Source organism: Rattus norvegicus, chromosome 6 (assembly GCF_021556685.1).
Source record: "Rattus norvegicus strain SHRSP/BbbUtx chromosome 6, alternate assembly SHRSP_T2T, whole genome shotgun sequence".
Classification (NCBI taxonomy): domain Eukaryota; kingdom Metazoa; phylum Chordata; class Mammalia; order Rodentia; family Muridae; genus Rattus; species Rattus norvegicus.
Window position 1 is genome coordinate 109,703,001 of NC_141539.1, and position 15,145 is coordinate 109,718,145.

General features: G+C 46.3%; 2 protein-coding genes across 3 annotated transcripts in view; one reads left to right on the plus strand and one right to left on the minus strand.

The window, feature by feature from the left end:
• The window catches only part of Heatr4 (HEAT repeat containing 4), a 37,957-nt gene extending 36,797 nt beyond the window's left edge, over nt 1-1,160 (minus strand). Inside the window, exon 1 of the mRNA XM_087554301.1 lies at nt 301-1,160. The gene's annotated coding sequence lies outside the window, so the exon portion shown is untranslated. The remainder of the gene's footprint in view (nt 1-300) is intronic.
• On the plus strand, nt 598-9,847 carry Acot2 (acyl-CoA thioesterase 2). 2 transcript variants are annotated; one of them, XM_087552242.1, is made up of 4 exons: nt 756-1,346; nt 3,496-3,698; nt 5,991-6,558; nt 7,482-9,847. In XM_087552242.1, exons 1-4 carry the CDS (start codon nt 767-769, stop codon nt 7,496-7,498), a joined length of 1,368 nt encoding a protein of 455 aa, XP_087408368.1. In that variant the 5' UTR covers nt 756-766; the 3' UTR covers nt 7,499-9,847.
• Nucleotides 9,848-15,145: the final 5,298 nt, after the last annotated feature.

Consider the following 15,145-nt stretch of genomic DNA (forward strand, 5'->3'; position numbering starts at 1 on the left):
GCTTATATAGTTTCCAGTTTCTATAATAATAACGATGTGCAATTATCCTTGTTGTAAAGGTTCAAGGTCTTGAAGGAAAAAAATTAACCATTGATTGGAAACAATAGCTGATGAAACAGTTGGGAAATGTGTAAAGTCCGGGATTAGTAGGAAAAAGTGTTTGCCTAGAGGGCCAGAAGACGAGCTCAATGCAAAAAGGAATGCCTATGACGTCATTTGCCTATTTTTACACCAGTACGGAATGCAGGTAAAGGGTCACACAGCCCATGAGGCATTAAATTCACTGGACATGGGACTTACGTGTAGGCTAAGCACGCGCAGACAGCACACAAAACAGCATGATGCACATTTTTGAAAGAACAGTCCTAAGATTAGTAACAAGTGTCTATTACTCCACGACGCGATGAAACTCAATTGCAATCACATTCTTGACTCTGCAACCTTACGAATTTGGCGACTGAAGGTCTCATTGGTGAGCTGGCTTTTAATAGCGAGCCCTAGTCCAGCCCACTCTTCCTGGGGCAAAGAGCACCTGAAACACAGTCCAAGCAAGGGGCTTCCGGATATAACGGAGTCTTTACGCACAGACGCCTTAGTCAAAGCGTCACTACTTTTGCTTTTGTTGCTTGCTTAGCACTCTGATCCAGCACAGTAAGCCCACACAGCTCAGCCTACGGCTCAGTCTAAGGACTGCAAATAGGCAGCTGGCCACTAGAGGATCTCTAACTTTTCCTACGAAACTGAGGGCTGAAGTCAAAGATACAAAATGGTGGCCTCGTCTTTCGCTGTCCTGAGAGCAAGCAGGTTGTGCCAATGGGGTTGGAAGAGCTGGACGCAGCTGTCAGGTCCTCCGCCGCTCAGCACCGGTGGCCGGACCACTTTTGCGCGGACAAATGCTACGCTGAGCCTGGAGCCCGGGAGCCGCAGCTGCTGGGACGAGCCGTTGAGCATCACCGTGCGCGGCCTGGCCCCCGAGCAGCCCGTCACGCTGCGCGCGGCCCTGCGTGACGAGAAGGGCGCGCTCTTCCGAGCCCACGCGCGCTACCGCGCCGACGCCGGTGGTGAGCTGGACCTGGCGCGCGCTCCCGCGCTGGGCGGCAGCTTCACGGGGCTCGAGCCCATGGGGCTGATCTGGGCCATGGAGCCCGAACGGCCTCTCTGGCGCCTGGTCAAGCGCGACGTGCAGAAGCCTTATGTGGTGGAGCTGGAGGTGCTGGACGGACACGAGCCCGACGGCGGTCAGCGGCTGGCACAGGCAGTGCACGAGCGTCACTTCATGGCTCCAGGGGTGCGGCGCGTGCCCGTGCGCGACGGCCGGGTGCGCGCCACGCTCTTCCTGCCCCCAGGTGAGCAGCCCTTCCCTTTCCCGTGTTCAAAGTTCCCCTGTGATTTTAAGAGAAGAAAAGGGTAGCTCAATGATCTAGGACTCAGTGGGAAAGAGACAGGACTGGACTGGAAGGGGCCTGCTATGGTGATGCTGTTTCCCTGAAGCTGGTCCTTCAATTCCACTGCTAAGTTAAAGGGCATCATAAGAAAAGGGGAGAGACTCCTCATAATAAAGTCCTCGGTGTTATATACACTGCCCCTAATTTTCTTTTAGAATGCCTTCTATTTTGTTTTGTTTTTTGTTTTTTTTCTTGTGGCAGTGTAGGAATTCGAACTAGGCAAGCACGCTACTAATAAGTTTCCAATATTTAAAAATTTTCCTGCCCAGGTTCTAGCAAATCAGGCGTGAGAATCAACAGGACTCTATAACAGTGCAAGGTTAAAAACAAAAAAACAAAAAACAAAAACAAAAACAAAAAACGATCAACTCCCAGGAAAGGCCATTAGTATCCTGACTTTGAGACAAGCTTCACTCGCTTGGGCTGGAGGGTGTGGCTCGGTTGGTTGAGTGCTTCCTTGGGTTTCATCCCAGCACAGGATAAACCAGGCAAGATGGCACAGCACTGCAATCCCAGCACCCACAGGTCGAGGGAGGAGAACCAGAAGCTCTTGGCCATTTCTGGCTATGTAGTAATACCGGGTGATACCAGGATATTTGGTGGTCTGCCTCAAAACAACAACAAAAAAATGGCAAAGTAGACTAAATCAACAAAATATTAAAATGACACTTATAAGTGGTTAAAGAGAGGTGCGCACAACCCATGGCGGTGATGAAGAAGGAACGTGCCCGGGTCCCTTCCGCCTTAGTCCCCATCTGCTCCTGAACAGGTGCCAGCCCAGTGTTTGCTGTGTTCTTGTTTAAACCGGTCATGTGGAAGACAAGCCTCTTTTTTCTTTTTTTTTCCTAAGATTTATTTATTTTATGTATATGAGTTTATGGATGCTCTCTTCAGAAACACCAGAAGAGGGCATCAGATCCATAACAGATGGTTGTGAGCCACCATGGGGTTGCTGGGAATTGAACTTAGGACCTCTGGAAGAGCAGTCAGTGCTCTTAACAGTTGAACTCTCTCCAGCCCAGACAAGACTCTTTATACAAATGGAAAATATTGTTTAGGGCACAAATTCATGCAGAAAGAACGTGTAGCCCTTTCTAGCATATATCTACTCACTTAGCAGAATGCATGTGAGATTCCTGGGGTCTTCTAGCCAGGAAGCCTCTGTTTTTATTTATTTGCCAGTTGAAGGACTTTGGTTCCTTTGCACTCTGTGGATATTATGTGTGAAGTTGTTGCAAATGCTTGCACAGAAGTCTGTGTGTGGGGGCTGGGGAGATGGCTCAGTGGTTAAGAGCATTGATCGTTCTTCCAGAGGTCCTGAGTTCAAATCCCAGCAACCACATGGTGGCTCACAACCATCTGTAGTGAGATCTGATGCCCTCTTCTGGTGTGTCTGAAGACAGCCACAGTGTAGTTATATATAATAAATAAATAAATAAATCTTTTAAAAAAAAAGAAGTTTGTGTGTGAACAAAAATTTTCATTTCTTTTGTGTAAGTAGGTGTGGGGTTATTGGGTCGTATGGTAAGAGTAGGTTTAATTTCTGGGAGCAAGCGTCCACTGCATTTTACCCCCCACTGCATTCTACAAACCACATGGTTTTGCATTACATCAGCATCGTGTGCTGATTGCGGTTGCCACACAGCTTTGGTGGCAGTTGGCACTATCAATTTCAGTTCAGAGAGGAGAGTAGTGTATGAGTGTGTGTGTGTGTGTGTGTGTGTGTGTGTGTGTGTGTGTGTGTGTGTGTGTTCCCATGTGTTTGGAATCATATCTGGCATGCCAGACATGCTAAACAGCACTCTACCCCAGCCCTTAGTGTGTTTTTAATGATAAAAGTAGCATATTCTCTCTGTAAAAGTCCATGGAGCTTTGAGATTTGGATATAGAGGGGAATGCGGGTAGAGAGGAAACTGTGGACTCAGCACAGGCCACTCTGGATGCGTGCGGACAGGAGGACTTTTAGTATCTTTATGATCAGTTTGAAACATGTTTATCCTGAATTAAGCATCCTGAATGCTTAGTTTGGTTTGGTTTGGTTTCTCCCCAGAACCTGGGCCCTTTCCTGGAATCATAGACCTTTTTGGAGTTGGAGGCGGCCTTCTGGAGTACCGGGCGAGTCTGCTGGCTGGGAAGGGTTTTGCCGTCATGGCTCTGGCTTATTACAACTACGACGACCTCCCCAAGACCATGGAAACCATGCGCATTGAGTACTTTGAAGAAGCCGTGAACTACCTGCGTGGCCACCCTGAGGTTAGATCCCCTCAAGTTTCATTGGCCCCCCATCAGAGCTCCTCATCATATGCCTGCCTTGGCGGACCGGGCCAGTGTGGCAGCCCCTCCCTGTCTGGGAGACAGTCTTTATGAACTGCCTTGTGTGGTTACTGGTTAGACATTTCTCTGTAATGCTGCACGAGTGCCTGGATCTCATGCTAGTTAGCATTCGGGACTCTGAGTTCTAGAATGTTGTAGTGTTTCATAAAGAACCACCAGCATGTGTGAGAACCAAGGTTTGACACGAGAAATAAAGGGAAAGAAAAAGTTAGGGCCATCGCCAGCCAGTACTCATTCAAATGATATGCTCAGCAGCTCTCTGCCGTCTGTGTCCCCGTGTCCCCGTGTCCCTATGGGAAGCACAGGGTGAAGTGGGAAAGAGGGACTTGAGAGTCAACAGCAGGAGACCAGGCTGCTCTGAGCTTTCTAGGTTCAGCATGGCACAGGCTGGGCAGGCAACCCTTGTTTATTTTATAATTTTATAATCAGGAGTTGACGTGGCTGGAAGCATTAGAGAAGTGGAGCCCATGCAGGATACATCTAGAGAGAAGTCCAAGAATAGATTTCGTAAATTTTCAAAAAAAAATATTAACATTGTGCATTTGCATGCACACATCAGAACGTCTGCATTCACAAGTATGGGTCTGAGGACAACGTTATGGAGTCAGTTCTCTCCTTCCACTTTTATGTATATTCCAAGAATCACACTGAAGTCGTCATGCTTGTGCAGCAAATGCTTTACCCACTGAGTGACCCCAATAACCTTCATTTCACAGTTCCATGGCTTTGGGACTTCTGTTTCTTCTTTTAAGAAACATGGTGATTACCACATTACTTAATTGTTCAGTGATGAGTAAAGTTTGAAGGTTTGCAGGGTGTTGTTGTAGAAGCCACAGAAGAAAAGACCCTTGTGAAAGGACAGCCAAAAGGCCTTTTGCTTATAGCCCAGAGGACACTGGGACTCGGAACAGCAACAGCCCTTGTGGCCAAAGCCAGTCCAAACCACCCGGACGGCGCCGAGCAGGGAATGGATGAAAGCGAATTACAACAAACATCTTCCCACAGGTTTTGTAGGGACCCAGGGCAGAGAACAAAGTCTTAGCTCGCACAACTGACCCAGAGCTGTGAGAAAATAGAAGAGCCCAGAGCAGGGAGGACCCGAGGAGGACCAGCAGAGAGAAGTTTACAGGAGAGGAGGCTGGAAGTAGGTGTGGGACGCCATCCCTGGAGAAAATTAGACACAACCAGAGGGTGGCTGCTGAGATCATGGGGGAATCTGAGAGCTTGAGCGGCTGTGGGAAAAGGTGGACTGGGGAGGGAGAAGATGAGGCACTCCTGCTGGAGCTTCTGTTTTCTCACTGCAGTATGGAGGGCTGAGGGGGAGGGGCACGCATGGGGGGACCCAAGAGGCTGAGGAGGTAGGAGAGGATGTGTGTGTGTGGTCCTTTGGAGAAGTGGAAAACAAAACACGAGTGATGTGTGGCAGGATGGAAGGGCCACAGCGTGTTCCTGTCCAATGGGAGATCGGGCTGTGGGAAGGCTTGTATTTCTCTTAGCGCCTGCGTAGACCTGGAGAGAGTGAACAGAACTAGGCCTTTTCTGGGCAGATATGACCAAGGGTGGGGGGCGAGGAAGGAATGGAGACTGCGTTTTGAGGGAGTATTTCGCGGATAAAGCACAGACTCTGAAGTGGAGGGGCTGATAGGTGAGCATGGGCGATCTCCAGCGAAGAGACTGCGAAGTCGAAGTCCTCCGTGAGGTAGAAAGGAGTGTTTTTAGAAGAGCTAAGCGGGAGGGACTAAAGATGTTGGCCAGAGGGTGCAATGCATGCAAGCGAGATTTGGAGCCTAAAAGAGTACATGCTACTGATGAGAAGCATGGTTTAGATTAGTGGGAATGGCTGGTTGCCATGGGCTAGAAAAAAAGAATCAGAGGAGTTTTAAAAGTCTGTGTGGTATGGGTTGGGGATTTAGCTCAGTGGTAGAGCACTTGCCTAGCAAGCGCAAGGCCCTGGGTTCCGTCCCCAGCTCCGGAAAAAAAAAAAAAAAAAAGAGACACAGAAAAAAGTCTGTGTGGTAGACTGTTGTCATGGTTGTTGCAGTCACCAAGAATGATGATAGAGAAATTGTGGAAAGAAAGATATGGCTTAGGTATAAATAAATGTCCTGAGTTGTAATGTAGATACTCAGATCTATGCCTCCTCCTCCCCGCTTTCTGATTATCATACTGTTCCTGGACTAAACCTCCATTTTTCATTTGCTTCATTCTCAGGTAAAAGGACCAGGAATTGGGCTGCTTGGGATTTCCAAAGGGGGTGAACTTGGCCTTGCTATGGCCTCCTTCCTGAAGGGCATCACGGCTGCTGTTGTCATCAATGGCTCCGTGGCTGCTGTTGGGAACACCGTATGCTACAAGGATGAGACTATACCCCCTGTGTCCCTTCTGAGAGACAAAGTCAAAATGACCAAAGATGGTCTCTTGGATGTCGTGGAAGCTCTGCAAAGCCCTTTGGTAGACAAGAAGAGCTTCATCCCTGTGGAAAGGTCTGACACGACCTTCCTGTTCCTCGTTGGTCAGGATGACCACAACTGGAAGAGCGAGTTCTATGCCAGAGAGGCCTCCAAACGCTTGCAGGCCCACGGGAAAGAGAAGCCCCAGATCATCTGCTACCCAGAAGCAGGGCACTATATCGAGCCTCCTTACTTCCCACTGTGCAGCGCTGGCATGCACCTCCTGGTGGGTGCTAACATCACCTTTGGAGGGGAGCCTAAGCCTCACTCTGTGGCCCAGTTGGATGCATGGCAGCAACTCCAGACTTTCTTCCACAAACAGTTGAGTGGTAAGAGTTAGGAGGTGCCCCCTAAAATATAACCTGTTATGTGGTGGTTTGGGGAAAAACCCAAATATCAGAATGCCACTTCAGTTTAGTTCATTTGAACACATACTAATTTTTTTAAGTTTCTTTCTTCCTTCCTTTCTTTCTTTCTGTTTTTTTTTTTTTTTGTTGTTGTTGTTGTTTGTTTGTTTGTTTGAGACAGGGTTTGTCTGTTTACCCCTGGCTGGCCTGGAACTTGCTTTGTAGACCAGAGGCTAGGCCTGAATTCTGAGGTTGGCCGGCCTCTGCCTCCCAAGTGCTGGCAGTAAAGCCACACCCAGCTTAAGTTTTTTTTTTTTTTTTTTCTTTTCTTTTTTTTTCGGAGCTGGGGACCGAACCCAGGGCCTTGCGCTTGCTAGGCAAACGCTCTACCACTGAGCTAAATCCCCAACCCCCCCTTTTTTTTCTTAATATAATGAATTAAGTGCCTGTGAGAGACTGAGGATATAGCTTAGTGGCAATGCATTTGACTTTCTTCTATAGTGCCCTGAATTCATTCTCCAGTGCTATAAGACAACAAAGAAATTAAAACTTCCTTATAAAACTGTGCCTATTGACCTGGTGAGATGGCTCAGTGATAGTGGTGCTTTCTGCCCAGCCTGACAGCTTGAGATTGTCTTTCCCCCAGGATCTACATGGTAGGAGAGAACCAACTCTGACAAGTTGTCCTCCAACACACGCACACACCTGCACATGCACACACAAATAACATGTAATTTAAAAATAGTGCCTATCCAAAAATAGAGTTCTTTTGTATCATGAATTAAAGGGGAACCTTAAGTATAAACATTCTTATTAAGACAAAAAATAAAAATTGGATCATTATAGACAAAACTATGGTGTCCTTCAATTTTTGGGAATTGTTCCCACTCTCATCTTCCTTGCAGAAATGGCTTTCGGGTGACATAGTCAACAAGGACATCAACTTTACAAAGCAAACCAACGTTGGGAAAAGAACCTCTTGGTGCGATGAGCTCTGTCATGGCGACATTAGAAGAAAACGAGCATTTAGTCCAGGAGGCAACAGAGCAGCTGTGGAAGGGAACAGATTCTAGGTACCCCATGTTGTGTCAACCTTCAGACCTTTCTGTGAGACCAGGAACTGGATGTGTGTGAGCAAACGCTCTCATCCCCACATAGTTAGGCCACAGCATCTCCCAGTCAGCTGGTGCTCTTATGAGCACAGGAGGAACGGATGTCTTTACCCATTGCGAGATTCATGACTGAGCCTCCATAACACAAGGCAGGCAGTAAAGAGAAAGCCATAGAACCCTATTCAGGTTTATTATTTTTAATCACATATGAATCCATGTGTGTCTGTGTGGATGCCCAGAGGCTTGATGGTTTCAGTTCCCCTGGAGCTAGAGTTACAGGTAGTTGTGAGTCACCCAACATGGGTGCTGGGAAGCAAACTCTGGTTCTTTGTGGGAGCAGTATATACTCTTAAGGGCTGGGCTTTCTCTGCAGCCTCAGTACCATGTTTAATAAAAACGTTGCATGAGGGCTGGAGCCATGGCTCAGTGGTTAAGAGCACTGACTGCTCTTCCAGTGGTCCCGAGTTCAAATCCAGCAACCACATGGTGGCTCACAACCATCTGTAATGGGATCTGGTGTGTCTGAAGACAGCTACAGTGTACTCATATACATAAAATAAATAAATTTTAAAAAAAAAGGCTCCCTTCTTCAAAACAAACAGTTTCATGAGATGATTCAGTGGGAAATGTGATTCAGCAGGAAATGGTACTGGCCACCAAGCCTGACAACCTGAGTTCAATCCCTGGGCCCAACATGGTCAAAGGAGAGAACTGATTCCTGTAACTCCTCCTCTGACCTCCACATGAGCACCATAGCACACACCTGTGCCCCAGTATACAAATTAATCATTTTTTTTTCGGGGCTGGGGATCAAACCCAGGACCTTGCGCTTCCTAGGCAAGCGCTCTACCACTGAGCCAAATCCCCAACCCCTCAAATTAATCATTTTTTAAAAAGTTAAAGTGTTGGGGCTGGAGAGATGGCTCAGCGGTTAAGAGCACTGACTGCTCTTCCAGAGGTCCTGAGTTCAAATCCCAGCAACCACATGGTGGCTCACAACCATCTGATTTGGAATCTGATGGCCTTTCCTGCTGTCTGAAAACAACAATGTACTCACATACATAAGATAAATAAGTCTTTAAAAAAAAGTTAAAGTGTTGCATGGCATGAGAACCTTCAGACATTAAGACCCAGGTCTGGAGGGTGGTGCCGTCCAGAGCACACTAAGCATGAGCCAGAGATGAGGGCAGACCGTAAGTCGACAGGCGCTCTGCTTCGGGGTCCTGTCCTTACTTCCTGCTCAGTGCTGCTCTGTGGCCTGGTAGGGTCAGCCAAATAAATCCTTTCCTCCCTACGTGCTTTTTGGTCACAGCATTTTTCACAGTGACAAAACTAGAATAGTAGTTGGCAGAGTCTGGGAAGGTTAGTAGGGGAAGGACGGTAGGGTGGGCTGGTTATGAAGACAGGAAGTGTAGATTCTTGGCTTCTGTAGCACAGTATCTATTGCATAGATGGATTTGTGTTGCTGTTGCCACAGATAATAGTTTTGTTATTTTATGTGTTTTGCTTGCATGCATGTTTGTGCACCAACTGCATATCTGGGTACATGCATGGAAAGGGCAGAAAGGGCATCAGATGCCCTGGAACTTGGCTTACAGATGATTGTAAACTGCTGTGTGTTTGCCAGGAATTGACCTCTGATCCCCTCAGAGAGTAGCCACTGTTTTTAACCACTAAGTCATCTCTAAAGCCCTTAGGGTGGAGATCAAACCCAGTATGAGCAAAGCATAGAATCTACCATTATACCCTTGTGGTGGTTTGAATAAGAATGGCCCCATAGGCTCATAGATTTGAATGCTTAGTCATCAGGGAGTGGCACTGCTTGAGAAGGATTAGGAGGTGTGGTCTTTTTGAAGTAGGTGTGGCCTTATTAGAGGAATTATGTCACTGGGGGTGGGCTTTGAGGTTTCAAAAGCCCAAGCCGGAGCCAGTGTCTCCTCTCTTCTTCCTGCTGCCTGCAGATGCAGGTGTAGAACTCTCAGCTCCTTCTCCAGTACCATGTCTGCCTGCGTGCCACAATGTCCCATGTCATCATGACAATGGACTAAGCCTCTGGAACGATAAGTATGCTCCAATTAAACGCGTTCTTTTTTAAGAATTGCTGTGTGCTGTCTTTGTACAGCAACAGAACACTGACTAATACAATCCCCACACCCTATTGTGTATTTCAAAACAGTTACAGGAAGGATTTTGAATATTTTCTCTTTTTTTTTGAATGGTTCTACATTTTATTACTGGGCAAACCACACCCCTAATTTAAACATGACCAAGTCCCCAGGTTAAAAATGTTGAGCTCCATCTGGCAGGATTGATCGAGCACCATGGTTCAGTGTGAACCCTCAGTCTTGCCATTGTATGAATCCTTATAGACCCAGCATTGTTCTCCTCCAGTGTCTTCTCTCAGAATTGTACCTGACTTTGTTACCAGTTTTCACCAGAATCCACTGAGGAATAGCGTGATTTTGCTTTTGTTTCTTGGTCAGGAAGCTCTTGATTGTAAGTTCTGTGAGAAGTCCTGAAGAGAAGTCAGGCTGGGGATCTGGTGCACAACGGCAGAGGCTCCAGGGGAAGAACAGAATGGAAGGATTTTGAATATTTTCAACACAGAGAAATGATAAATATTAGCAGTAATGAATATAACAATTACAGACTTGAACATTACACACTGTGTATATATGTTTCTCACAAATATGCACAGTCATTATGTATCAAAAAGAATCTAAGTCCACTGGGCACGGTGGTGCAGTCCTTTAATCCCAACCCTCCAGGCAGAGGCAGGGGGATCTCTGTTAGTTTGAGACCAGCCTGGTCTACAGAATGAGTTCTAGGACAGCCAGGGCTATGTAGAAAGAGCCTGTGTCAAAAATTAAAAAAAAAAAAAAGAATGTAGGTCTAAATTAATTTCTTAGTTAACGAAGCAATTAAAAATAATTGTCGTGGGCTGGAGAGATGGCTCAGTGGTTAAGAGCACTGACTGCTCTTCCAGAGGTCCTGAGTTCAACTCCCAGCAACCACATGGTGGCTCATGACCATCTGTAATGGAATCCGATGCCCTCTTCTGGTGTATCTGAAGACAGCTACAGTGTAACTCATACATAGAATAAAATAAATTAAAAAAAATAATCGTCATAACTTCTTCATAGATGCAGAGATGGGAGCAGAATGAGGAACTGAGAAAAGTTTAGCGGAGGTTATGTCTCCTTGGTCCTGTGCATGCCTGATGCTTTGCGATTTCTTGGCTGGAGGATAAAGAAATTTCCAGTGCCCCACAGCAGAGAGGGCCAGCTGGACTTGGCTAGAACCCGTATCAGACATAAATGAAGGGTGGCTCCTGCACACATGTGTGCATTTGCACATGTGTGCCCCCCCACAGATACACATACACATGAACGCACACATGCATGCAGATACAATAGAATATCTCTTATAAAAAAGAGAAACAGGGTTGGAGAGATGGCTCAATGGTTAAGAGCACTGACTGCTCTTCCAGAGGTCCTGAGTTCAATTCCCAGGACCACATTACAGGCTCACAACCATCTGTAAGGGGATCCCATGCCCTCTTCTGCTGTGTCTGAAGACAGCTACAGTATACTACTCATATACATTAAATAAATAAATAAATCTGAGAGAGAGAGAGAGAGAAACAGTCTGAGTTCTGAAAATCGGTGGAATGTTTCACCTATCTGAGAAGGCAGCACCTTCAATTGAATGACCTGAGAGGAGGGGACTGTCCCCTCTAAAAAAAAACATGGTATTTTTAGGATTGTGGCAACTGCCACCCTGATTTATGAAAAAAATAAACCAGTAAATTTTGAGGCCTGGAAGAAAATTAAGTGTTTCTGAAACACCCAGGCAGGCACGCCCAGCCATTCTGTGAGGTGTCTAACCCCGGAAGCTCACCAGCAAGGACTGTTTGTAAAAAAGTCGGTTAGGAAAACGTGAAGCTCCTCCTTTCCTTCCTTCATTTGCATTCGAAGCTCAGCATGACGTTTTGACGCAGCGTATTTTGACAAGATGATCTGAAAATCTTTGTTGGGTGGGAAAGAACAGGAGGCATCACACAGTGGAAACTTTAGATTGAAATTCTTTCTCTGCCAGTGGTCAACAGGGCATCAGATCTTTCGCCAGAGACTGACAAAACTGGAAAGATGTGTTTTCCTTGCCGCAGGCTCAAGCAGAACTTCGTGCGTGATTGCCAAAGGAACCTCATCTAAATGTAAGGAGAGGAGCGAGCTTTGGCAAGGCAAGCACAGATCCAAACCTTTCTCTGTCAGACTTGAAGGCAGACGGCTTGGAATGGTCAAAACAAAACAAAACAAAACAAAACCCTGATATTGCAAGAGGAACATTCTACCCGAGGAGAAAACCTGAGCTAAAGCTAGAGGCGGGGAGATAGGCGATGTGTGTGTTGTGTTTCCTGGCTGGTTTCTCGGCTTCACAGGAAGAAAGAAAGCAGGACAGACTGTGAGCCTCCTCCACACCACGTTCTTGAGCTCTCTTTCTCTACTCCCACAGGAAGCTGAATGGCACATTTGTTTGGTCCCTCTCCATAGGTCTCCATAGGTCCTACAGTGCCAGGGAGAAGAGGATGAAGCAGGTGGAGGCTTTCAGCAACTGGGGGGCTGGGACAGAACAGGCCTAGCGACTGTATGGGATAGACAGTGCCACACACAGCCTGACCCTGGGAATTCTAGACTGCATGAACCATTCACACAAAGACAGAAGGACAGACTGATTAGACTGAGTTGGGACAGAGTCTCCTGGGGGCTCTCCTGGAAGGGGAGTTAGGAACCTGCTTTCTGTCTGATGACCATGGAGGTCACGAGGACCCCGATTCTAGGGGATGTGAGAAGAGCTACAGTCAAGGAGCCAGGAGTGATCAAAGGAGGCCTTGACATCAGTTCGAGGTGGGCTGTCCCACTGCCCTGTTCACCCTTCACTCAGATGAAGAGAACTGGCACTCCGTGTCCCCCACCCCCAGACTTGCCCCCTAGTTTCTGAATGCTTCCAGCAGAATGGTTGCTGGGAGTAGGGAATGGTGAGCACAGGCCCAGTGTAAGCCGACCTTCCACTCTGTTCATATAATCAGCGCTGACCCGGGAACCTGGTCAGGCGTCCTGATTTCATAATATTACACTGTTGATAAAAGTCACCAGAGTGGCACCTGGTAGAGTTTCCCTCCTAACGTTTGGGGGTGAGTTGGAACTGGGGTAAAGTTCATGGCAGCATGTCAACTGGGTGACTTCTGTTCAAAGCTTTGGGAAGTGAGCCAAGAGCAGGATTAACTGCATAATGTCTGTGCACCCAGGCAGCCAGTGGCTGTGTGGAAGACCATACTGTCCATTTAAGCTAGCCTCACTGAATGGAGGCACCCTCCCTTAAGGACAAAGAGAGGGGCTTTGTAAAGTGAGAGACACAGGACTTCAATGTCTAATGGAAGAGTACTTACTTCCCATGTTCCAAGTGTTAGCTGTCAACCCCTTCCCAGAGAGGACAGTGATGGGAAGACAGGTCCTGGGCAGACATCCTCACGTGTTATATCAGCAGGGAGGAAAACCATGCTTGCTAATAGCACAGCTATGATGTGATCTGTCCAGATCACATCAGTATGTTGTCACATTGCATAGGGGCCGTGGAACAGGGCTGATGCTAATAATATAACATGGAGAAATTCTTTATTGGTCCTGCTTATCTTGAGTTCTTAGATGCCACCTCTACCCGGGTACCTCTGTCTTTCCCAAGCTTTGAGAATTTTTCCTCTGTTTTAAAGATTATTTTATATATACTGTAATGTCTTCAGACACACCAGAAGAGGCATCAGATCCCATTACAGATGGTTATGAGCCACGATGTGGTTGCTGGGAATTGAACTCAGGACCTCTAGAAGAGCAAGCAGTGAGTCTTCCTAACCACTGAGCCACCTCTCCAGCCCACCTCTGTTGTTTTATTGCATCCGTTTTCTATGACCTCAGGTTTTCATTCTTCCTTCAGTATGCCAAAGCAGTCAGGCATTTAATCATTTCAATATTTAATCTTATTATTTATTATTATATACACACACATACACAAATATGTGTATAATTTGATCATGCATGGCATGATACCAGTGTGAAGGTTATAAGACAATATTTGTTCTCTACTTTAACGGTGGGATTCAGGGATTGAACTCGGGTCACCAGGCTTTGTACATTAAGTGTTTTACCTTAGCCACCCAGCCAGCACTATTTATCTGTCTATCATCAATCTATCTATATCTATCTATCTATCTATCTATCTATCTATCTATCTATCTATCTATCTAGACAAGATTTCTCTGTGTAGCCTTGGCTAGAACTCACTGTGTATGCTAGGCTGGCCTCGAACTCACAGAGATCCACCTGTGTCTGCCTCCTGAGTGCTGGGATTAAAGGCATGAGCCACCACTCAGCTCATCTCAAGCTATTTATTTTTTGAGACAGGATTTTTATGGTCTATCAGAGCTGGTCTAAAATGCTCCATGTAGCACAGGCTGGCCTTGAGCTTTCAGAAATCCTTCTAGCCCAGCCTCCCAGGTTCTAGGATCAGAGAAGTAACCTACCAAAAGAAGCTTGGCATTTGCCCATTTAGTGCTATCCCAGAAATCATGAACATTCTCTTGCTGTTTTCTCAGTTTTCCTTTGCTTTTACCTGAATGTGGTGTTTTCAAGGCCTGTCTCTAAGCTCTGATATTCTTTCTTGCTCTAAATCTGTTTCGTTGTTGTTTGTCGGAACTTTCAACTAAACTATTATCTCATCTGACTTATTGAACGTTCCTTCCCAGGACAAAGGAAGAGTATTGAGCTCTTCACTAGAGAGATCACAGGTTAAAGCCATTAAACGACCATATTTTTATAGCATAAACCACAAGGGCACAGAATGATGTTTTTCAAGCCTGAAAATAGTTACCAACAAACACTACTATACTCAAGAAGGCTCTCCTTTAGACTCGAAAGAGAGATAAAGATCGTTTTTTAAAAAGATTTACTTATTTATTTACTATATATAAGTACACTGTAGCTGTCTTCAGACACACCAGAAGAGGGCATCAGATCCCATTACATATGGTTGTGAGTCACCATGTGGTTGCTGGGATTTGAACTCAGGACCTCTGGAAGAGCAGTCAGTGCTCTTAACCACTGAGCCATCTCTCCAGCCCAAGATCTTCTCATATAAATAAACTCAAGAGACTACTGATCACTAGGCCGGCACCCCAAAAGATGCTTAAGGAAGTGCTACACCCAGAAGAAGGACAATGTACAGTGTGTGAAGGAGTAAATCCACTAGAAGAGTCAACATACAAGAGAAGAGGAGGAAAGAACCAAACATTATCAATACAGTAAACTCTCAACTCCAAAGATGAGCATGACAGGAAGGAGCCAAACACAAAACAACCCAGAGAAGACCGACTAAACAGGAGGAACAAGTCCATTCTTCTGATA